The sequence below is a fragment of the Bos indicus genome, chromosome 7, assembly GCF_029378745.1.
Source record: "Bos indicus isolate NIAB-ARS_2022 breed Sahiwal x Tharparkar chromosome 7, NIAB-ARS_B.indTharparkar_mat_pri_1.0, whole genome shotgun sequence".
NCBI lineage: Eukaryota > Metazoa > Chordata > Mammalia > Artiodactyla > Bovidae > Bos > Bos indicus.
In genome coordinates this window covers 34481839-34505534 of record NC_091766.1, presented here as the reverse complement: position 1 = coordinate 34505534, position 23696 = coordinate 34481839, and the positions used below count along the sequence as shown (strand labels likewise).

Genomic DNA, 23696 nt, shown 5'->3' with positions numbered 1-23696 from the left:
TATAGCCAGCTCACTGATGATAGAAAGAGTTTTTGTTTACTTGTTTGGTTCTTAAGGCTGTGATTTGGTCTGTAATTTTAGATCGTGGTAAGTCATTGAGATGTTCTGTATTGGTTTATTCAAAAGTTGAGATTTGAACTAATACTTAACAAAAAAATCAACACTTCAGAATTATAATTACTGTATTGTTGTTCATATGAAACTGGTATGTTTTGTACTTAATCTTTGGAGCCATTTCAGAAATAGGGCAGAAATATTGTAGAAGTTATAACTGAAGAATTAAGAAACCTTGTGTTGTGGTCAAATATGTACTTTGAGATAGACTGAAAGATCTAGAATACCTGGATTTATCTATGAATTTGAAGACTGATGTGTTTATCATTATAGTAAATATTTTATGTTAGTTTAAAAACCAGGTGGTCACAGTTGGGCATTTAAGGTAGAACCTTAAAATATTGCTGGGAAAAAGTTAAAAATAATATTTGCACATAATAAACACAATCTATACAGGAAATATAAAGTTAACCTCCCTTCATATCTATTCCACCCTAGTCTTCCTCCTCAGAAGGTAACCACTCTAATGAATTTTTGTGTATTTTGAGATATTCTTTTGTTTGTTTATTTTGCTGCACCAGGTCTTTGTTGCAGCATGAAAACAGTTTTGGTCTGCAGGATCTAGTTCCCTGACCAGGGATTGAATCCAGGCCCTCTGTATTGAAAGGGCAGAGTCTTAGCCACTGGACCACCAGGGAAGTCCAGAGATATTCTTAAACATAAATCAAGCACAACCTATTTACATATAACACACTGGATTTGCAGTATTGCATTCTTCGAGAAACAGAATGAATACAGTCCATTAGTTACTTGAATCGAAGTGAGAAGTTCATAGAATGAATACAGTCCATTAGTTACTTGAATCAAAGTGAGAAGTGCTTTGATAAGTTAAAAGTTCAGAGATACCTGTGGTAGGAATAATACCTGTGGTATTTGCCTTTTTTTTTTTTCAGTTTTATTTGGTTAATAACAGTCCCAGCACTAAAAGAATCCATGAGCCAAGAAAATGTAAATGGGAGAATATTGAATGATTTTTATTGAAAATTATATTATTACCTTATCAAAAAAGATATATTGTCAGTGCTTATAGTATCCAGAGGAAGCTCTGAGGTCAGTAGAATAATTTTAAAAGTCTTTGTGAGTAAAAGACAGTATTTTGAGAATAGAAAAAGCTTGAATTCTCACTTTAATAGAAAAGGCTGAGGTGTTATGGAAAAAGAAACCCTAAGTTACAATGTAGCATCTTCTTGACTACCTTACAATAAGGAAAACTCTTAAAACCTTTCTTCAGATTGTAGGTCCCCAAGAAAAGTTCATACATTTAGGGAAAATCAAATAAAAATAATAACTTTAGGAGCTATATTAGATTCTGTGGAGACTTTCTTGCCTTAAATTAGGTCTGTTAGAATGACCTTTCTGCAAGGCCCAGAACTTATATATGTTCAATAGAAATAGATACAGGAGAGAAGTTCATAATATTATGTTCTCTTAATTCTAGCTCTTATACCCTCTCCATGATTATTTCTCATAAGAAATGATTTTACCAAATTTTTTGAGTGAGGTCAGAAGGCAAAGGAAATGTGGTTACTTTTCAACCAGAATGCTTCTGCTAAAAGTCAGCCTAAGCCCCTCCTTATTTGTGTACTTAACAACTAGGCCTGTGATCTACTTCAGGATTACTTATCTCTTCTGGGTTGATTTGTAAGTTGAAAATCAGAAATTCCTCCCCATGAAGTTTCTTGGGGACAGTTTAAATCCCCAACACTATTGTGTATCCACCTAACAACAGTGCAATTGGTAGTTCAGCCCCTCAAGGCTTTTATTGTGTGTTTAGTGCCATGTAGGAACTGGAGATACAATAATGATCAAGACGTTATTGATCATTGCTCATATGAAGCGTATAACCAGGTAGGAGATAGATAAATACTAATTAAACAATTATACTAATGAATATATAATTATAAACAGAGCTCTTGAATTAGATAATATCCATCAGCTCTTAGAACCACTTCCAGTAGAAGGGGTGGGGAAAAGATTCATTTATTCTTTCCTTTATCCCCTATAATACTCTTTCTGTTGGTGTCCAGCAATAGACAGTGTTTGAACAAATAATTCAAATTATTTATATTTCCTATTTTTTAAAATCAGCAGATTTGTTCTGAACCTTCCCTGAATCTATTCCAGCCTGTACTGTTCAGCAGACACCAGCATGATTTAGATTTGGACTTTAATAATAATAGACAAATCTTTCTTTACCTCTATTATGTAAGAATTGTCATTTTTTGCAATTTACTCTGAATTTGTACTTCAATATACTTCACTTAGCAATGATTTCAAAAGTAATACCAAGGGATCAGATTTTGTTTTGTTTTTTAGCTGAGTTGGCTTGTCTTGAATGATTTTCTTGAATATAAGAAGGGAACCTCAGTTTCATACTGTCTGATTTCAATCTTGATGCTAATAAATAAACAGTATCTATTGCAGTATCTATCTTAGGATTAGATAGGTAGGTCATGAAAAAAGTTAATATGTCAGTCTCTTAAGTAAAAGAAAGTTGTTGCTATTGAGGTAAACATATCACTGGTCCTTTGACAACTTGATGACATTTTTAATGGTAGATCAGGTTAAAATATGTTTCTAATGAGTTTCTGTATAAATTAAGAACACTATTCTATTAACATGTCTACAAATTATAGATAGGTTTCTTAATGAGAGCATTTTATAATTGTAGACAAATACATGTGTGTATATATAAGTAAGTTATGGTGTGTGACTTAGAATGTATACTTTTCTGTCCTTTATAATAAGTATATTAAATACACCATTTAAGTCTGTTTTTTCATTAGTAATAATTGTGGGAACCATTATACTGTGAGTCTCACAGATTAAATGTGTTTTATGTGCTAGCATGATAGAAATTATAATTTTGATTTTTTTCTTGTTCTTTGTAGACATTCCACTTCTTCCTTCTATTACCTCTCTGAGTCTAAGTGAAAATGAAGAGAAGAGTGGACCTTTTGTGGTACACTGGCTAAACAATAAAGAGTTGCATTTTTCTTTGTCCATGGAAGTCTTTTTACAACAACTTAGAAAAAGTTTTGAGCAACCATCTTCTGAGACCAGTGTAGAAGATTCTAATCAGGCAGATGTAAAATCTGATGAAGGTAAAGCTTTAAGAAGGGTAAAAACTATGACGTTTTGTTTAAGATAGCGAAGATTTTTATATTAGCGTAGCACCAGCAAATGGCAACCCACTCCACTTTTCTTGCCTGGAGAATCCCAGGGGCAGGAGAGCCTGGTGGGCTGACGTCTATGGGGTCACGCAGAGTCGGACACGACTGAAGTGACTTAACAGCAACAGCTACTGTTAGAAATAACCTTCAGATTTCAGTGGCATAGTACACATTTGGACTAGCTCATGATAATCCAGTATAGACGTTTTTGTTCCAAGTGTCTTACTTCCTGATGGTAATGTAGGGATTTAGAATTCTCCATACTTACGCTTCTGTGGGCCACTAGGGTCTTGCTGCTCAGAGGACTATCTGAGCAGCAGATAGTAGCAGACTAGTAGCATTGGCATTATTAGGAATGCACAATCTCATGCTCCACCTGGAGCTGCTAAACAAGAATCTGCAATTTAGTGAAATTCCCAGATGAGTTGTATGTATATTAAAGTTTGAGAAGCAGTACACTTAGGGCTTAAGCCCTACATTCAGCTTCTATTCATTCAGCCTCAGTCAAGTAGAGAGAGAGAAATCAAGTGTTTTCTAAATTACAAGTTTACATGTTCCCCTTAAAAAAAAATTAAACAGTACCATCATGTATAAAGTTTCCATATTGTTAAATTTGATGAGCGTTCTTCCAGATTTTATTTTTTTCTATGCTCATGCAAGTATATATAAAGGTAGTTTCTTTTTAATTGTACTATGGGATTTCATTTTTAAATGAACATAGTGTTCTGTAGCTTGCTTAAATTCAGTATTCGGCACTTTTCTTGCTCATTAATTTTAACAGCTCCTGAGTCAGGAGACTCAAGAGAAAACTTAAGCGTTTTCTTTGTTGATACACATTTAAATTGAGTTCAATTGTTTCTCACTATATACTGATAATGGTAAAATCATGCGTCTCTTTATCTTTGTGTGAATTTTTCTATAGGGTGGATCCCTAGATGGGGAATTAGCATATTGCGTAAGCATTTTTAAATTTCAGTAACTTTTGCCAAGTTGCCCCCCACCCCACAGGAATGTTTTACAAGTTCATGCTCCCTTTAAGTAAGTAAGTGTTAGTCACTCAGTTTTGTCTGACTCTTTGTGCCCCTTTTACCTATTTTCAAGTCAGTATTAGTCCTTCTACTGCTAATCCAGTGACTCAGCCTTTTGGGCCTTCTGATTACTGAGTTAACTCCAGTGGCCTTATATTCCTGGAGCAAAATTATTTTTAAAGGGAACCCCATTTCCTGTTTGTATGAAAACATGTTTTTCATTTTGAATGCATTTGTAAAGATAAAGAATGCATTTCTTAATTTATAGTAGTAGCTTGATTGTATTTATATGGTTTATGAACTCTTTTGCTTATAGAGATTGATGACAGTGTTGATGATCTGAAAATAAATCATGAAAAGAAGGAATTGGGTGGTGATAAACTGGTACCAAATTCAAGTTTTGTGCCATTACCATCATCTGCCATTGATCATCAGATTGAAGTACTTCTGTCTGAATGGAGTAAAAATGCAGACATGCTATTCAGTATTCATCCCATGGATGGTTCTTTGCTGGTTTGGCATGTGGATTGGCTGGACGAATACCAGCCTGGTATGTTTCGTCAAGTACAGGTATTATTTTTATGATCTCTGGAGAGCTGCTTTTTGTTAAATGTGGGTACTGTTTTGTAAAACCTCTTTATATAGTTTCATGCCTTCTGATGCTCACATTCTTAATTCCAGGTGTCCTTTGTTTCCAGAATTCCTGTAGCTTTCCCCACAGGTGATGCAAACTCTCTCTGTAAAAGCATAGTGATGTATGCCTGTACCAAGAATGTTGACTTGGCTATTCAGCAAGGGAAACAAAAACCTTCCAGCCTGACACGTTCCACGTCAATGCTTATCTCTTCTGGTCACAGTAAATCAACTAATAGTTTAAAATTAAGTATTTTTACTCCTAATGTTATGATGATTTCAAAGCATGCTGATGGCTCCCTGAATCAATGGCTTGTCAGTTTTGCCGAAGAATCTGCTTTTTCTACAGTTCTCAGTATTTCCCACAAATCCAGATACTGTGGTCATCGCTTTCATCTTAATGATTTAGCTTGTCACTCAGTATTACCATTATTGCTGACAACGTCGCACCATAATGCATTAAGGACACCAGATGTTGATAACCAAAAGCAACCTGATGATGCCGTGAATATTGAAGAATGTCCTTCGGCACAACAGAATAAAAGCACTATTGACATGGCCTTTCAGGATCCCAATGCAGTTTACAGTGAGCTTATTCTTTGGAGAGTTGATCCAGTTGGGCCATTGTCTTTCTCTGGAGGTGTTTCTGAGCTTGCCCGGATTAATTCTCTTCACGTTTCTGCATTTTCCAATGTGGCATGGCTGCCCACTCTTATTCCCAGTTACTGTCTAGGTAAGCATTCTGATTTTTACTTAAGAACTTTAGATTTTCTGACATTGTTGCTTAAAGGTTAAATTTTAAATGTTTTTTAAATACATCTAGGTGCATATTGCAACTCTCCTAGTGCGTGCTTTGTAGCAAGTGATGGACAATATCTGAGATTATATGAAGCAGTTATTGATGCCAAGAAGCTTCTATATGAGCTTTCCAATCCTGAAATTTCTGTAAGTAAATGACTTTTGAAACTACGAATAAAATATGATGTGTTTAAATAGTTAATTTATACTTAGCAATTTCTAGGATTGTAATATAAAATTTATAATTAAATGTGTTTTTAGTTATTTTTTACACATTTACATTATAGTCTTAGTGATAGTCGTATAGTGATCCCAGTCCCTTAAAAAGAAACCATGTCTTTCGTTCATTCCAAAAGTAGAATCTAATGTCCAACAATATGTAGTACTTCCTTCTGTTGTTCAGCCGCAAGTCATGTCTGACTCCTTTGTAAGCTCATGGGCTGTGGCCTACCAAGGCTCCTCAGTGTGTGGGATTTCTAGGCAGGAATACTGGAGTGGGTTGCCATTTCCCTCTCCAGGGAATCTTCCCAACCCAGGGATCAAACCCATGTCTCTTGCATTGGCAGGCAGATTCTTTACCACTGAGCCACCAGGGAAGTCCCATAGTATTTCCTGGCTCAGAGATATATGGGGACTTCTGACAGTATATTGCTGAATCATGTTGGTTCATCTGTAGGTTATTTCTGAACAGGGGAAGCCGAAATAATAAGAGTGGCATTTTAATCTTAATCAAGAGAAAAAAAACTTTCAATTTGGTTGTACTACAGGCAGGAGTTGCAAAGCTTTTGTCTTAGATTAGAAGGCACTTCCGCCTGTTCCCAACTGATGGCAAACCCCCATCTCCATTGCCTCAGCACCTTCAGCAAGCCAATATTTCCATTCTTTTGGTTTCGGTGTTTTTAAGTATGCCCCGAGATAACTTTTAGCCATACTGAGCTTGTTGTTTAGGAGATTCAAGCCGTCTCCTCAACTACCAATTAATGTCTGTTAATGCTCTGGTTACAGAATTGCACAGGTTATCAGTAGTCTGCTCCTATCTTTTTTTGTTTTGTTTTGTTTTCCCCTAAGTTATTTTACAGAAGACAAAGTTTTTTTTTTTAAAGCATACAGTGTTATACTAGCAACATATTTCTTGAGGGTCTTCTATTTTTCAGGAATTGTTTTTAAGTGCTGGGAATTTAGATGTGAACAAAACAGACAAAAATCTCAGCTTATATTCAGTGAAAGCATATAGAAAAAAGGTCAAAATATATTAATACTTTGGAGAGAAACAGTGTTGCAGAAGTAGTAGGGAGTGCCAAGTAAAGTGCTGTTCAGGGAAAGCCTCACGGAAGTGGTACAGTTTGAGCAAAGACCTAAAGGAGATGAAGGAGCTACCTGTGTGGATATTTAGAGGGAAAAGTATTTCAGGAAAGCAAATGTAAAGATCGTCAGACCAGAGCATGTTTGGTAGGTAAGGATCATCAAGGAGGCTGTTGTGGCTGGTGTAGGATAAATGAGATGGAAAGTAATAAAAAATAAAGTTAAAAAGTTAGCCTGGCCTTTGCAGTAAAAGACCTCATAGGCCATTGTAGTTACTTTGAATTTTACTCTGAATGACATAGAAACTGGTATAAAGAATGACAGTGATATGATCTGACTTAGGCTTTAAAATATCACTGTTTGCTATATAGATTAGACATGGGAAGCAGAAGTGTTATCAGAGAGACCAATTCAGGAAGCTATTACAGTAGTTTAGGAAAGAGTAAAAGGTGGTTAGAATGTAGCAAGTGGTGTGGTGATAAAGAGGATAAGAACTGGTCAAATCGGGATGTGTTTTGAACATTGACTGTAAGGATTGGACTGGATATGGGGTTTGTGTGAGAAAAACAGGATAACTCCCAAGGTTTGCCTTGAGATGTGAAGAATGTGTAAATAGGTTTTGAGGTGCAGGGAGGATTCAAGAGCCTAACTTCAGACATGTTAATTTTGAAATGCCTGTTTGATATCCAAAAGATCTAGTAGGCTAGGGTCTGGAGTTCAGAGGGAGGCCTCGTCTGAACATAGAAAATAAGTACCTGTTAGAATATAAAGCTGTGATGCTGAATGAGATCTCTGAGGGAGAGGCTATAGTTGGAAAGTAGAAATGGAAGGAAGATTGAACCCTGGGGCATTCCATTGTTAAGGTGGGGTGAGTGTGGTGTATAAAGAAAGCCAAAATGAAGAAATTTCTAGGAGGAAGAAATAACAGATTCATATGCTGATAGATCAGGCATGATGAAGATTGAATTTAACCATATGACTTTGACAAGAGCAGTCAGGAGATGATGTGGCTCAAGAAATCACTGTTTATAAATAGTATGTTAACTTGTTTATTTAGCTTTGTTGTCAAAGTTAATGCTAAAAAGCTTCGATTCTTGGAACATTTCCATGAGATTGAAGTCAGTCTTTCATAGTTAAAAATATAAAATACTTTTTCTCCTTAACGATTACCAAACATTTCTTTTGTTTTTCTCTGTACCAACTGAGCTATATAACTCTGTTCATTCCTATGTAATTGCCTGGTAAAAATCCCAGAATGTTTATAATAAAAGAGACTTGTGAACTTATTTAGTCTCACCTGAACTTATTTATTGTTTGTCTGTTATGCCTCAAATTTTACATCATTTTATTGTTTTTTAAATTTAATTGTTTAATAAAGGAAATACCCATTTTTTCAAAAACAGAAATATGTTGGTGAAGTGTTTAACATCGTCAGTCAACAGTCAACAGCCAGGCCAGGATGCATTATTGCATTAGATCCCATTACCAAACTTGTAAGTATTATTTTTCTGGCCACTTAGCATTAATAAATAATATGTATGTCAACTTATGTTGGTATTTATTTACATTCAGCAAGGCAGAAAAACCCAACTGCTTCATGTTTTTCAAGAAGACTTCATTTTGAATAATCTTGAGAAGAAAAGACTGGGAAAAGACAGAATGTTATCTGATGCAGGTAAAGAAGAATTTTTTATGTAATGAGATATAAAATGTACAGTATGTTAGGCAGTTAATAAAGATAAGTTGACACAATGTTTCATGTCTGAGTTTAAATTTTTCCTATGTACATTTGTGATAATTTTTGTCATAAATATCAGTATCTTTTTATTCTTAAGGCAATAATAATGAAAAAATTAAAGGAGTTTGTCAGTTATGGTTTTTTAAAATACTTTAATTAATTAATCTATATTTAGCCATACTACCTGGCATGCAGGATCCTAGTTCCTCAACTAGGGATCAAACCCAGACCCTTGGCAGTTAGAGTGCAGAGTCCTAACCATAGGATTGCCAGGGAACTCACATCAATTATGTTTTTTTAAAAAGTATCATAGACATTTTCTTTGTCATTAATGTGTGAGTGCTCTTTGCATGGGAGGGGTCCTGCCCTAATAATTTGAATGATATTGACACCTGACCCTTTAAAAATCTACAATTTAAAGCATTAGCTACAAACTTAAAATTATATAGGCGGTTTTAATTAATACTTTTTTATAATTAAGCAGTTTTTAAAATGATATTAAATTTATCCTCCCAGTATTAGCTGTTATTTTAAATAAAGAAAAACAGGAAAATAAAGCTATAATATCTTGGTTATTTTGATTACAGAACCAAACCAAACTCAAAAATAACTTTACTTACCAAGGAACTGTACACTGTGTACTGTTGCTCTAAAAGTCGATCATCAAGACTCAAATTATAATAATAACTGCATTCTGTATTTGTTTCAGGTTATTTTTATTTTCTTGTACATCATTTCTTTACCCTTTTTCCATTTTTTTTCCTCCTTTGAGAAGTACCTTTTTGAATTCTATGCCTTTATGTTGAATGTCTAATTTCTTGCCACTGCTTTCTTAGTTTTCTATCATTTTCCCTGAGAATTTTGAACTTTGCAAAAATGCTTATAGTGCTTTTGTAACCTTTAAATACAATGATGGAAAGAAGCTGAAAATGATAAATACGGATGTAAAGGGTTATTTATATCAACAGAATGTTCTTTATTTTTCATATTAAAATGTTAATAGCTGTCTATGTTAATAGCGAAATATATCATTAATACCAACAGGCAGCTCACCTAATGGATTTTCTGAAAAATTCTACCTAATTGTAATAGAGTGCACCCAAGACAACCGTTCATTGTTACACATGTGGAATTTGCATTTAAAGTCCATTCCTGTCTCATTGGGTGAGTTTTTTTTTTTTTTCTATTAGTAGACTTAGATTAACAAAGTATGTGTATATAGATTGATGGATATTTTTTTAAGCTGTTTTTATTGACAGGATAATTGCAGTTTATTGTTAATTAAGGAAAAAACAGTTTCTCAGTTTTCTTGTCCTAAAGAATCATAGGAATATGTTTACATTTTTATCTTTTATAAGGCAGTTTTGGATTATAAAATTTAGCAATTTTAATGTTTATATGGGTTCCCTCCCAGTGTTTTGGTTCTTTTTTTATGTTTTATAGATGAAAAAGTAGATACAAAAATATCTGAAGCAGCTTGGCAGCCAGAAGAACATTATTCTTCTTCTCCAGAGAAGATCCTATCCCCCTTTTCACAGAAGTATCAGGCTTGCAGAGCAAATCTCCAGAGTACCAGCAAGTTGACTCTGTCTTCAGAAATGGTTTATAGCCAAGAGTTGCATTTGCCAGAAGGAGTTGAGATAATAAGTGTTAAGCCATCAGCAGGTGTGTAAACTTTGTAAAAAAAGACTGATACATTTGGCAGTGCATGAAGGTTTACTATATATTTAAAAATAGTTGCAACTCCCACTTTTTAAATTGACACAGACGCAGAAATGGAAAGAATACCTTTCAATATCCTAAATAAAAATTTTAAATTTCTCATTATGTTTTCTCATGATTACTCTGGCATTTGTCAGCCAGAACTGTCTTAAATATTGATTTCCAAGACAAATTTTTATTATCCTTTGGTAAAGATGAAGTGGAAATTTGCAGGGCAGAGTTAATAATGGAGTTGCACCTTATTTGCCAACTGATAATATTGGTAATGGCGGCCAGGAGCTCTGTGCTGTGAAGGGCTCTTAAGAGTGTAGTTCCTGATAAATATTTATCATCCTCATCCTTAGGGCAGTGGTCCTCAAAATGTGGTCCCCAGACCAGCAGCATCAAGATTGTTTGGGAAGTTGTTAAGAAGTAAGAATTCTTGGGTCATACCCTAGACTTACTGAATCATAAACTCTGGGGTGGGACCCAGCAGTCTTGTTTTGACAAACCTTCCAGGTCATTCCATTGTACAGAATTTCAAGGTATCAAGGGTATCATGAAAACCAAGACAAAAATCCATCTTTTTAATCACCTAGTTCTTTCATTTTCATAGTCATAGTGTGGATTTTTGGTCTTCTTTACTTATCACTTTTGACTAGTTACTTTGAATGCTCTTCAGTTTGCTGTGTAATCAAGCACTTAATCTTTTGTAATTGGTGAAGTTAGCAGGAGTATTACAGTGTCATGGTAAATTTTTTTAAACATTCTGAGATTTTTTTTTTTTTTTTTTGGTATATTTTAATAAAAGAGTCATCAGTGCAAGGAAAGTTAAAGTTTGGGAAAAAATGACTTTTGTATTGAAATTTTAAGAGCTTTTATCCTTAGCCATCGGAGAAGGCAGTGGCAACCCACTCCAGTACTCTTGCCTGGAAAATCCCATGGATGGAGGAGCCTGGTAGGCTGCAGTCCATGGGATCTCGAAGAGTCAGACATGACTGAGCGACTTCACTTTCATGCATTGGAGAAGGAAATGGCAACCCACTCCAGTGTTCTTGCCTGGAGAATCCCAGGGATGGGGGAGCCTGGTGGGCTGCCGTCTATGGGGTCACACAGAGTCAGATGCAACTGAAGTGACTTAGCAGCAGCAGCAGCAGCATCCTTAGCCAAAAAAGTATACTCTTCACTACTCAATTCTAAAAAATTTTTTACAGCAAATGTAAGAGAAACTGATGATGTTTCTAAAAATAATCTTTGCTGCAAGTTGAGTTTAGAATAAAAAAGAAGTCCTAGGGCAGGAGAAGAAATTTCTTTTGTTTGACAAAAACAGTAGCATATGATAAAAGCTTTTTTTCCTAGTCTTAACAATTTTTTTTTTAAACTGAGACTTTTGTGAAGGGATGGCTTCCCTGGTAGCTCAGTGGTAAAGAATCCACCTGCAGTGCAGGAAATGCAGGTTAGATCCCTGGGTTGGGAAGATCTCCTGGAGAAGGAAACAGCATTCCAGGATTCTTGCCTAGGAAATACAGAGAAGCCTGGTAGGCTACAATCCATGGGGTTGCAAGAGTCAGACATACTTAGCAGTGATAAACCACCACTAAACTCTTTATTATCTTTTTAGCTCAGAGAAACTACTGGACAGTGTTAATTGTGTCCTTTTGTAGTACTGCTAAGTCCTTGAGGACTTTTAAAAAACTTACTAACACTACGTTGAAATATGCTTTTAAAATACAATAGATGTTCCATACAACATTTATATTATGATTAGTAATTTATTTTTAATAGTTTAGGATAGGGCTTGACAAACTATGGGTAACCTACTTGTTTCATAAATAAGTTTGGACATAGCCACACCTATTTGTCTGTTTTTGTGTATGGCTGCTTTTGTTCTACAATGGCAGGGTTGAGTAGTTGCAACAGAGACTCTGTGGCTAGCAGAGCCTAATTATTACTCTTTGGCCCTTTAAGAAAAGTTTGCCAACGCTGATTTAGGAAATTGAGTATTTGATTACATTAAACCCAAGGAAACGTATGTCCCATCTGAGAATCTTCTCAGCATCATTTCCTTGAAATACAGCTTCAATCATGGAAGGCCCTTTTAGTGCTTAAATAATCGTAAGGCATTCACACAGTTATATTTTAAAATATTATAGAGAAGTAGCCAGTGAATATTGATGAATTTTTTAAGTGTATTGATATCTTTGAAATTAGATTTATAATAATATATAATGCTAGCAAAGAGCTGTGAACAGAATGCTGGATTGAAAACCAGGACTAGAATTTAGGTTTTCTAATTCTGCCTTAGTCTAGCTATTTTGTTTAGCCATAAGATACTCATTTAGTCAAAGAGTCCTTAGCTGTAAATTTTCTGAGTTCTTTTTTGGCTCAAGGTTTTGATAATAATGTCATTTTTATATACCATTTTGATGTCATTAAAAGCTGCTTACTGCTTTTGTTGATCCTTAAGCTAAATATTGGCTGTCATGTTGTTAACGCTAGTTCATGCAAAAGACTAAAACCTTTAGTACAAGAAGAGAGACATATTTAACCAAATTTGACATTTTATTAATGGATTATTTTGACATCATTTGACATTTTGTTAATGGGTTTTTTTAATTTTAGGACATCTGAGTTCTTCTTCCATATATCCCATATGCAGTGCACCTTATTTATTGGCAACTTCATGCTCAGATGAGAAAGTAAGATTCTGGAGATGTAGAGTAACAGATGGAGAATCTGCCACATCAAAGAATGGAGAAACAGATCTTACATACATTTGGGAAGAATGGCCATTACTTATTGAAGACGGACTACAGAGCAATAGCAGTATAACTGTACCTGGTAGGCCTATAGAAGTCAGCTGTGCACACACAAATCGTTTAGCAGTAGCATATAAGCAGCCTATGTCTAATAGTAGATCTTCTCAGGACTTTGTGATGCATGTAAGTATTTTTGAATGTGAGTCTACAGGAGGTTCATGTTGGGTCCTTGAGCAGACAATTCATTTAGATGAGTTAAATACAGTGTTGGATTCTGGCATAAGTATTGATAGCAATTTAGTGGCCTATAATAAACAAGAGATCTATTTATCTAGTAAAGAAAGTGTCACATCAAACACAAAGCATTTAGTTCACTTAGATTGGATGTCTAGAGAAGATGGTTCTCATATTCTGACTGTAGGAATTGGATCAAAACTTTTTATGTATGGACCCCTGTCTGGCAAAGTACAAGAACAGACTGGAAAGGAAAGCCTGGCGTTTCCTCTCTGGGAAAGTACTAAAGTTGTGCCCCTTTCTCAGTTTGTACTGTTGCGAAGTGTGGACTTGGTTTCTTCTGTAGAAGGCTCTCCACCTTTTCCTGTTTCTTTATCTTGGGTCCGAGATGGCATCCTGGTGGTAGGGATGGATTGTGAAATGCATGTGTATTCCCAGTGGCAGCCATCTTCTAAACAAGAACCTGCTACAACAGATTCATGTAATGGGAGCACTCCATCTATAACGAGTTTAATAAAACAGAGTAACTCATCAAGTTCTGGATTACATCCTCCAAAGAAAACTCTGACTCGATCCATGACCAGTCTTGCACAGAAGATCTGTGGGAAGAAAACTGCGCTTGATCCTTCTGTGGATATGGAAGATTCGGGTCTTTTTGAAGCAGCTCATGTTCTTTCCCCAACTTTGCCTCAGTACCATCCTTTGCAACTTTTGGAACTCATGGATCTTGGCAAAGTTCGGAGAGCAAAGGCCATCTTGTCACATCTTGTCAAGTGCATTGCCGGGGAAGTCGTGGCTTTGAATGAAGCCGAATCTAATCATGAGCGCCGCCTTAGGTCTCTCACCATCAGTGCTAGTGGAAGTACTTCTAGAGACCCCCAGGCATTCAACAAAACTGAAAATACAGACTACACAGAAATCGATTCCGTCCCTCCACTTCCTTTATATGCCTTACTTGCAGCAGATGATGACAGCTATTACTCATCCTTAGAGAGATCTAGTAATCAGAGTACCTTAAATAACTCAAACCAGTTGTCAAAAGAAAATTATGATGAGCTTTTTCAGATGCCAGCTTTAGTGACTGATTGTCATGTGTTAGAGGCAGATGAAGAAAATACAGAGCCTGTGGTTATTGACCTTTCACAATACAGTCCAACTTACTTTGGTCCTGAGCATGCTCAGGTTCTTTCTGGCCACTTACTTCATTCTAGTTTACCAGGACTCAGCCGGATGGAGCAGATGTCTTTGATGGCCTTAGCAGATACAATTGCAACTACCAGCACTGATATTGGAGAAAGCAGAGACCGAAGCCAAGGTAAAACTAAATTGGGTAGAGGATTAGAGGAAAAACTGATGATAATATTTTTACTTATTTTTTTCACAGAAAATAATCTTAAATAATTTTTGTAAAAATGATAGTCATAAAGGTTTATTACCTCATCATCATTGCCTTCACAATAGTTTTAACTTGAATATATGTTCTTTATCCCATAAGTTACAATACTCTGAGAAAGTGCACAGAGATTCATTATGCCAATTCATTTTTACCTCTCTGCTTAATAACAAAAATCCAGTCCATTTTACCTGTCTACTTAATAACAAAAATCCAATCCAATCCATTACTTTTGAGTTTAGTGAAAGTTAACATTTTTAACAAACATCTTAGATACCCCAAAATAAAAGTGTTTTATTTCTCACATCATGGCAATTCACTATTAACTTGGGTTTTTGAATATTGAGGTTTTTAAAAATTACCATTAATGTATACTCCTTCCTAGAATAACAAACAAACCTACTAAAATTAGGTCTTCCCCTCACTCGGCATTTTTTATTTTTAATTTCCTGAGTTATGAATAAAATTCATAAAATTCTCATCAGATTTCAAGTAAGATCTGAAATTAACAGCCTAGCCTTAAGTACCAGATATAGGTCCGTAGGATGCACCCTTTGAACTTTGCTTGAAAGGAGAATGTAGGGTAATTTTAAGAAAACAGAATAACGATAATAAAAAAACTTTAAGAAAAGTTGGTTGTAAATTACAATATTAAATATTACTAGTAGATATTATTTCTTGATCTGACTATATTACAACTGTTTGTTTTTCTTCATGTAAAGTAAAAATCAGGTCCTGCTACCATGTAGCCATTTCTTGTAGTGTTAACAGTTACTGGATGGGGCATATGACTTGGATCAATATGGAAAATATTGTACCATGTACCACAAGGTTAAACTTTTTTAAAATTCCGTCAGATTTTAATTTAAATATTCATGTCAGAGGAGATTATATTATTAAAAAAAATCAGAGATCCTGAGTCAATTTGTTCTCTTTATTAGTTTTTAAATTATTTAACTATACAGCTTTTCCTGTAATGTATAATGATACAGAAAAAAAGAAAGATAATATTTAGATTGATAGCTTTTGTCAGTTTCACAATGTTTTACCCTGAGTTTGGTGCTGTGACATGCCCTGCTTGCCGGAATTATTATCACTTACTTGTGTTTTGCTCTTGAAATGGGTTTTTATAGGTAAAAATACTTTTTTTTTTTTCTGTTTTATAGGTGGAGAAACTCTTGATGAATGTGGCTTAAAATTTCTTCTGGCTGTTCGACTTCATACTTTTCTTACAACTTCTCTTCCAGCTTATCGAGCTCAACTCCTTCGCCAAGGTGATTTGGTAGTAATGTAGTAAAAGGAAGTCAGCCAAGTGGAAGAGAGGTTTAAGAACATTTACCTTTTCTTTGCCTGGATATGATCATGACAAGTTTGACACATTCTGAATTTCCTTAATTTGTGTTAAAAACATTGGCTTTCACCTCATCTTCTTTGCTTTAAAATACTGAAATTTTTTTCATAGAGTTACTGAAGAAATAAATTTTGGACAATTGAATATTACATCATATGTTTTCAAATGCATTATACATTATAGACCAATTAGTATTGTTTCATTCTCTTTAATTTCTTTAAATTTTCTTTATTCTCCTTTTTGATTGACATCCATCTAAATTCATTCCCCCCCCAAATTTGAGTATAATTTAATAGAGAAATACACTCAATTTTAATTGTTTTACAAAGAAAGAATACAGAACATAGAAAATAAAAATCTTTCCACTCCCCAAACTGCTATTAACATTAATATGTATTTCAGATATTAGTTTAATAACATTTTAAATACTTTTATATTATTAGTCAGGACTCCAAAGTAACAGAAATACTTTACTTAAATTTAAGGTAACTTAAACAAAACAAGGTATTTATTGACTCAGTACCCCCAAGTTTAAGAAATAGAGCCAGCTTTTCGGATTATAGGATCTAAAAGTTTAAGCAGTGTTGTTGGAACTCTACAGCTTAACCTTTGCTCATTGGTCTCTGTCTCTTGCCTCTCTCTTCTTCCTCCTCCCTTTCATTTTGCATTTAGTCTTAGAAAAGAGAAGCTAAAATTCTAAATCAGATATTTATTTATTTGTGAAAAATTATTGAACTTGGTTGAGAGATATTAGGGAATCTAAAAATAATTTAGAACAACAGTCTATTCACAGTATAGATGTTTATTTGTTTTTTGTTTACAGTTTCTTTATTTCCAAAGACTTGGGTATTGTGGGCAATTCAGATTCCTTGTCATTGTATATTACATTAAAAATTTGAATTCATATGTTTGTATAAGTAAAAGCCAAATCTTATAATCATTTACTTCATTCAGTAATGCTAAACAAAATGTAATTTGAAGAGACAAAATAGAAACTGAATGATTAACACCACATGTGTGAGCCAATAGATCGAGAGACTTGCTGATGTAAATGATACTTTATAAATACAAAAGTATCTTATTAATATGGTTATACGGGGTAATAAAAGTTATTATGTGCTAGGTGCTATCCCAAATGCTTCAACTGTATTATTTCTTTTAATCCTCATAAGAATGTAATGAGGTAGGTGCCACAGTTATTCACATCTTGTAAATAAGGAAATTGAGGAATCTAAGAGACTAAGTAACTTACCCATAGTTATATAGTTAGTTAGGATGGAGCTGAAATTTAATTTATGCATTTTAGACTCCAGAGTTTTTGCAGTCTTAAGTTCTGTTCACCATCTGTATTGTCTCAATGCTATTTTAATTCCATGGAATTAAATCCACACGACACATATTGACCAAAGGAGATCAAACACACTAGAGAACAGAAAGACTCAGCACAGTGGCATTTGTCCATAAGCATTTTTAATCTTTTTTTTAAAAATATATTTTAATTATAGACAATATGTACTCATTGTAGAAAATATTGATGGGATCAAGTTATTTGGAGGAGCAAGATAAAAACCCAACACATAGTCCCTCCAACCTCAAACATTTAATAATTATAACTCTGTAAGTCTTACATATAAACTTTTAGGCATTTTCTGTTGCAAATATGAGCATTTGTTTCGATCATAATTATATAGTCATATTTCTTATAAACATTATTTCTGATATTTCTTCAGGACTCTCTACTAGTCATTTTGCCTGGGCATTTCATTCAGTAGCGGAAGAAGAACTACTGAACATGTTGCCAGCGATGCAAAAAGACGATCCCACGTGGTCTGAACTTAGAGCTATGGGTGTGGGTTGGTGGGTCCGGAATACCCGCATCCTTCGCAAGTGCATAGAAAAGGTGAGTGTTTTATTTTGGTGTAAAAATGAAATAATATGTATTGCATGTTTATTGAAATGATACTCCATATTTACTCTCCCGTTACTCTTTAAACAGTAAAATCCTCTTAAGTAGTCTTTCTATTTCAGGATAGCATGTTAATGTAATTTTTAAAAATTTATATTCTAATTCTTAAATTGCTAGTTGATATATTTATTTAGTAGTATATATCTGTCTTTTACAAATAGTATATATGCACAATTAGGAAAATAAAGCAGTACTCAAGAACTTGTCATGGAAAGCTTAGTCCTGTTTCTACCTCTTTGTGACCTTGATTACTTTTGTAATTATAAAATAAATAAATTTACATATACATATGCATGTGTTCATTCACATATTTTTTTAATTTATTGAACATTTAAGTAGAGAATGTATGACAGTTTATATATAAAGAAAAGTATTTGTTTACTTAAAAACTGTTTCTGTGAAATTTTGACCAATACTTTCTTTTTTTTTTTTTTTTCACCAATACTTTCTAATTACAGGTAGCCAAAGCAGCCTTTTATAAAAAGAATGATCCTTTAGATGCTGCCATTTTTTACCTAGCAATGAAAAAGAAAGCTGTGATTTGGGGATTATATAGGTAGGTGAAAAAATGAAAAACTTTCCATAAAGAGTATGAAGTAGATTTATTGTGCTTGTTAGTGTGGTTCATGTAGATTGTTAGTTATTTTTGTATTTAGCAGACTTCATGCGAAATAAGCCCAGGTGTCTGCTAGAGCAAAAGAATGTTGATGAGGTCACATTCAGTTTTTTTTAGGTTTATCAGTCCAGAAAAACATCTTTTTGCTTATTTTAATAACGTCTTATGATGCTCTGGTAGGACAAAGAACTAAACCGGAAACTTCTATCTAGAACGGGGAAGAAGATGAATTGGTGGAGTTTTGAAAATGCATCTACCCTCTGCCCTGTCAGGAGCTCTTGGACCAGACTTAACCTTCCAAACCACTCTTTTCCTAAGGGCCCTGAACCCATTCTTGAGCTAGAGTCATTTAGAATTTTTCTCATTCACTTGTCCTCAGCTAGGCTTGGTGAATGTAATGGCCATAAATAGTTCACTCTTCATTTGGGATTCAGTCTAGGTGTATCCATATGAACCGTAACCTTTGGTGAAAATCATGGTATCAGTCAGTTCTTTCAGAGACTAGATTTTAGTCTCTTAGAAGTTTTACTTCAGGACAAATTCCTTGGTGATGATGATTTTTATCATCAAAGTCATCCTCAGGTGGGCAGTTGGGGGTACCTACAGGCAATTGATTAAATGGTAAAGTAACACAGAATTTAATATAAATTATATATTTTGTATAGATTTAAAAATGATTTCTCAAACTGCTGCTAATGCAGTTTTCTTTGTAATTTGAAAGAATTTCTTTTCAGTAATCTTTGAAATTTATGTTAAAAAGTAAATGTTTACCATAAATGTTCTTTTTGCTCAGAAAAGAAACAGATGTGTACTAATTTATGAACTGCTAATTGTCTCTTTTGAGTTTTAACTTCTAAGTGGCTAACTTCATAAAGTTGGTTCTGATGTAGAAACTTTATGTTCCAAATTTTCATATTTTATTTTTCTTTATAGATCCCAAAAAGACTCCAAGATGACACAGTTTTTTGGACACAATTTTGAGGATGAGAGATGGCGTAAAGCAGCTTTAAAGAATGCTTTTTCTTTGTTAGGAAAACAACGATTTGAACATTCAGCAGCATTTTTTCTTTTAGCTGGTTGCCTCAGAGATGCAATTGAGGTATGAGTGATTTTTTTTAAAAAATATCATTGTCATCCTTTTAAGCTCTTTATGGTTTAAATTTTTTTTTAATTTCAACTTAAGTATAATGGAACTAACACAAGGCTTAATGCATAAAGTAACTGGTAATACTTAATAGTGACTTTAAAATTTTGTCATTTAGCTTGAATGATATTTATATGGAATTAAAATTAACCAGGTTGTGTTGGTTGAGATAGGGAGTTGATCGGCCTCCTAAGAATATTTATAAACAGGTTAAAAAAGAAAAAAATTTGTCCTATCATTTTAAACATGTATTTGTGTACTGAGTTGCTTAAGTCATGTGTGAATGTGTGGACTGTAGCCCACCAGGCTCCTCTGTCCATTGGATTCTCCAGGTAAGAATACTGGAGTGGGTTGCCATGCCCTTCTCCAGGAGATCTTCCCCACCCAGGAATCAAGCCTGAGTCTCCTGCATTGCAGGTGGATTCTTTACTGCTGAGCTAGTGGGGAAATCTCATCACTTTAAATATATTTGGACCTATATTTGGCTCTGTGTTAGTTGATGAACCTTAGCAAATTGTTAACTGATTATTTCTTAGTAAACCTTGTAAGAAGTTATAAATATTTAAAATATAACATTTCTGTCTCAAATTGCCCTTTTGCTCAGAGTTTCATACAAATGATTCAAAACAGCTTTTTGATTTGGAAACATCAGTCTGCTGAGGTGGATGGGAAAGAGTGAAAACTCAAGGTTAAAACAAAATATGTCATTTAAATTGATGTTATTAGAATTATTCAGTATTTTTCCGTTAGACTAAGTCTTTTTGCAAGTGTATACTTAAAGGTACTACCTAAACGACCACCACCACCACTTTTACTACCAGTTAAATTAACATAAGTGTTGTCAAGTGGATTTGCTGAAGTAAGCACCATGTTTTACTTATTATCCTTGTTCACTAATTTCAGATATTGTCAGTTTGAGTCTTTTAAAGCAAAAGATACCCTTATTTATAAACAATATTTCTTCTTTTTGAAGGTATGTCTTGAGAAACTGAATGACATTCAGTTGGCTCTTGTAATAGCAAGACTCTATGAGTCTGAATTTGATACATCTGCAACATATAAATCTATTTTACGTAAAAAAATTTTGGGAATTGATTCTCCTGTCAGTGAACTCAATATGTTGAATATAAATATGCATTATGATCCTTTCCTTCGAAGTATGGCATATTGGATTTTAGAAGATTATAGTAGTGCTCTGGAAACATTAATAAAGCAACCTGTCACAAAGGATGATGGTAAGCAACACTTCTAAGATCTTAATTATTAAGAGTTTACCAGGTTCAGAACACACTGTTGGATACTAAGGATAATGCAAAAGCAAATTGAAGACATAAATCATCCAAGACTTTATGGTTTAGTTGGGGACACAGAGTTATGTATACAGTTTATTACCCGCCTCCTGCCCTCCCAGAAAGTTAAATCCTTTGAAAACCAAGGGCTTTGGATTTTCTGTTTTTATTAAATCAGTGTATTGAACATAGATGTTATCAACATCTATGAATATAAATTCATATAATTCATTGAATTATAAAATTCAAATTCATTGAATATAAATGTTTTGAAGAAAATAGTGGTATACAGTGAAAGAAAAGTGGTTGGATTTGGACTGTAATTTTAATGTTGACTAGATAGGACTGAATTGGATATGGAATTTGAAGGGAATGAGAGTCAAGTTTAACTCCTGGGTTTTTAGTTTGAGCAGTGGGTAAATGATAGTGGGAAGGCTAGAGCAGATCTTAGGGAGTGTTGCTTTAGATAGAAAAGGCTTCTCAGATAAGGTGACCTTTGACATCAAATCTAATTGAAATGAGTGAGTAATCAGCCAATGCAGATATATGAGTAAAGAGTGATTTTTAGGCCAAGGGCACAGTAAATAAAACGGCCTTGAGGCAAGATTATGTACATGTAAGTGGAAATACAATGTAGGCCTTCGGATACAGTGTTCTAGATTCACAGGTTGGAGTTGGGACTAGAACTAGAGATGTACAGGTTATCACATAGAGATAGTATTTAAAGCCATGGGGCTGTAGGTGTTCAACCAGGGAATGTAGATAGAGAAGAAGTCAAATGCTGAACTCTTAGACACTCAGCATTTCAAAGCAGAGAAGGTGAGGAAGATCTAGCAAAGCAGACTGACTGAGAAGTTGTATCCAGGAAAGGAGGGGAAAAAGAACTATGTTTTAAAATATCTCAGATTATTACTTGAAGAGCTGCGAAATCAGCAAACCTTTGTTTTCCTACTGTGTTAGAACACTTTCATTACAAATGTGTTCTTGTCTATTCAATGCTGTGTATTAGTGTGGTCTTCTAAATTTTTCTCATAAGACCAGGTGGATACTGGTGTCATGATAGAGAAAAGGAGCCACACAAAACTTCTTCAAAAACTCTTGAAGAATTTTTCTTGGCTCATGAAATGAATTTACTTTCAGATCAAGTCATGATGTCAGCCTGCAATCCTGCAGTTTTTAATTTCTACAATTACCTAAGAACACATCCTCTTTTGCTGAGACGTCATTTTGGATCATCTGATGCATTTTCCACACACATGAGTTTAACAGGAAAAAGTGGACTAGCAGGAACAATTAATTTAAGTGAAAGAAGATTATTTTTTACTACTGCCAGTGCTCATTTAAAAGCTGGCTGCCCTATGCTGGCTTTGGAGGTGTTATCAAAGATGCCAAAAGTCATCAAGAAAACAAAACCTTTTTGTAGAATATCTAGTTTTTTGGATACTAGTAAAGACTGTTCTCCTTCTTCTCCATTAAAATTGGATGCAAGGGAAGATAAGTCTTCAGCAATTGATTGGTCAAAATCACTAATGAATGGTTTTGGATCTTCTTCAGAGGGTTCCTCAGAGAAGCAATCAAACTCCACTCTTTCTTTTGACTGGAGCCAACCAAGTATTGCATTTCAGGATGATTCTTTAGAATTAAAATGGGACAGTGATAATGATGAAGAAAATGAGGATGTCCCACTTTCAATGAAAGAACTAAAACCTTTAGAGGGTAAAATTGGGGAAAAAATGGATGAAACAAGTTCTAATTACACAGAATCTCTCAGCGCATTAGATGAAAATGACATTTTAAATCCATCAGAAGATGTAATTGCAGTTCAGTTAAAATTTAGAGCCTGTTTAAAGATTCTCACAGTAGAACTTCGTACTTTATCTACTGGCTATGAAATAGATGGTGGAAAACTGCGATATCAGCTATACCACTGGCTTGAAAAAGAGGTGATAGCCCTTCAGAGAACTTGTGACTATTGTTCACATCCTGAGGAAGTACAGTCTGCATTTGGTGAAAATGAAGATGCAGTTGAACTAAATGAGGATGCTGAAGATTTGCTTCATCAAACAAAAGTGAAACAACTGAGAGAAAATTTTCAGGAAAAAAGACAGTGGCTTTTGAAATACCAGTCTCTCTTGAGGATGTTTCTTAGTTACTGCATACTTCATGGATCCCATGGTGGGGGTCTTGCATCTGTGAGAATGGAATTGATTTTGCTTTTACAAGAATCTCAGCAGGTATGTAACTTACATGATAACCAGTCCAAATAGTACTTTTATGAAAAACAGTTTTTGAGATTGCTTTTTTTAGTTTTTAAATATTCAAATTGTTGATTGTCCTAATTATGGTTACTTTAAGGAAGGCTACTTTTTGTTGCACTTCATATTGTGAATTTCTAGAGCTGTGAATGTATTGTAGCTTAAGGACAGTTTCTTGTCAGACCCTAAGGTCTGCTTAGTT

General features: G+C 34.4%; 1 protein-coding gene across 7 annotated transcripts in view; it reads left to right on the top strand.

The window, feature by feature from the left end:
- The window catches only part of DMXL1 (Dmx like 1), a 125765-nt gene that overhangs the window by 38952 nt on the left and 63117 nt on the right, over positions 1-23696 (top strand). For all 7 annotated transcript variants that reach the window (XM_070793284.1, XM_070793282.1, XM_070793286.1 and 4 more), the window contains exons 10-24: positions 3006-3218; positions 4632-4885; positions 4997-5681; positions 5772-5893; positions 8452-8541; positions 8621-8723; positions 9831-9950; positions 10230-10451; positions 13110-14795; positions 16040-16147; positions 17955-18124; positions 18649-18746; positions 19740-19905; positions 20924-21185; positions 22380-23473. In XM_070793284.1, coding sequence (XP_070649385.1) covers positions 3006-3218; positions 4632-4885; positions 4997-5681; positions 5772-5893; positions 8452-8541; positions 8621-8723; positions 9831-9950; positions 10230-10451; positions 13110-14795; positions 16040-16147; positions 17955-18124; positions 18649-18746; positions 19740-19905; positions 20924-21185; positions 22380-23473 — 5393 coding nt within the window. The remainder of the gene's footprint in view (positions 1-3005; positions 3219-4631; positions 4886-4996; positions 5682-5771; positions 5894-8451; positions 8542-8620; positions 8724-9830; positions 9951-10229; positions 10452-13109; positions 14796-16039; positions 16148-17954; positions 18125-18648; positions 18747-19739; positions 19906-20923; positions 21186-22379; positions 23474-23696) is intronic.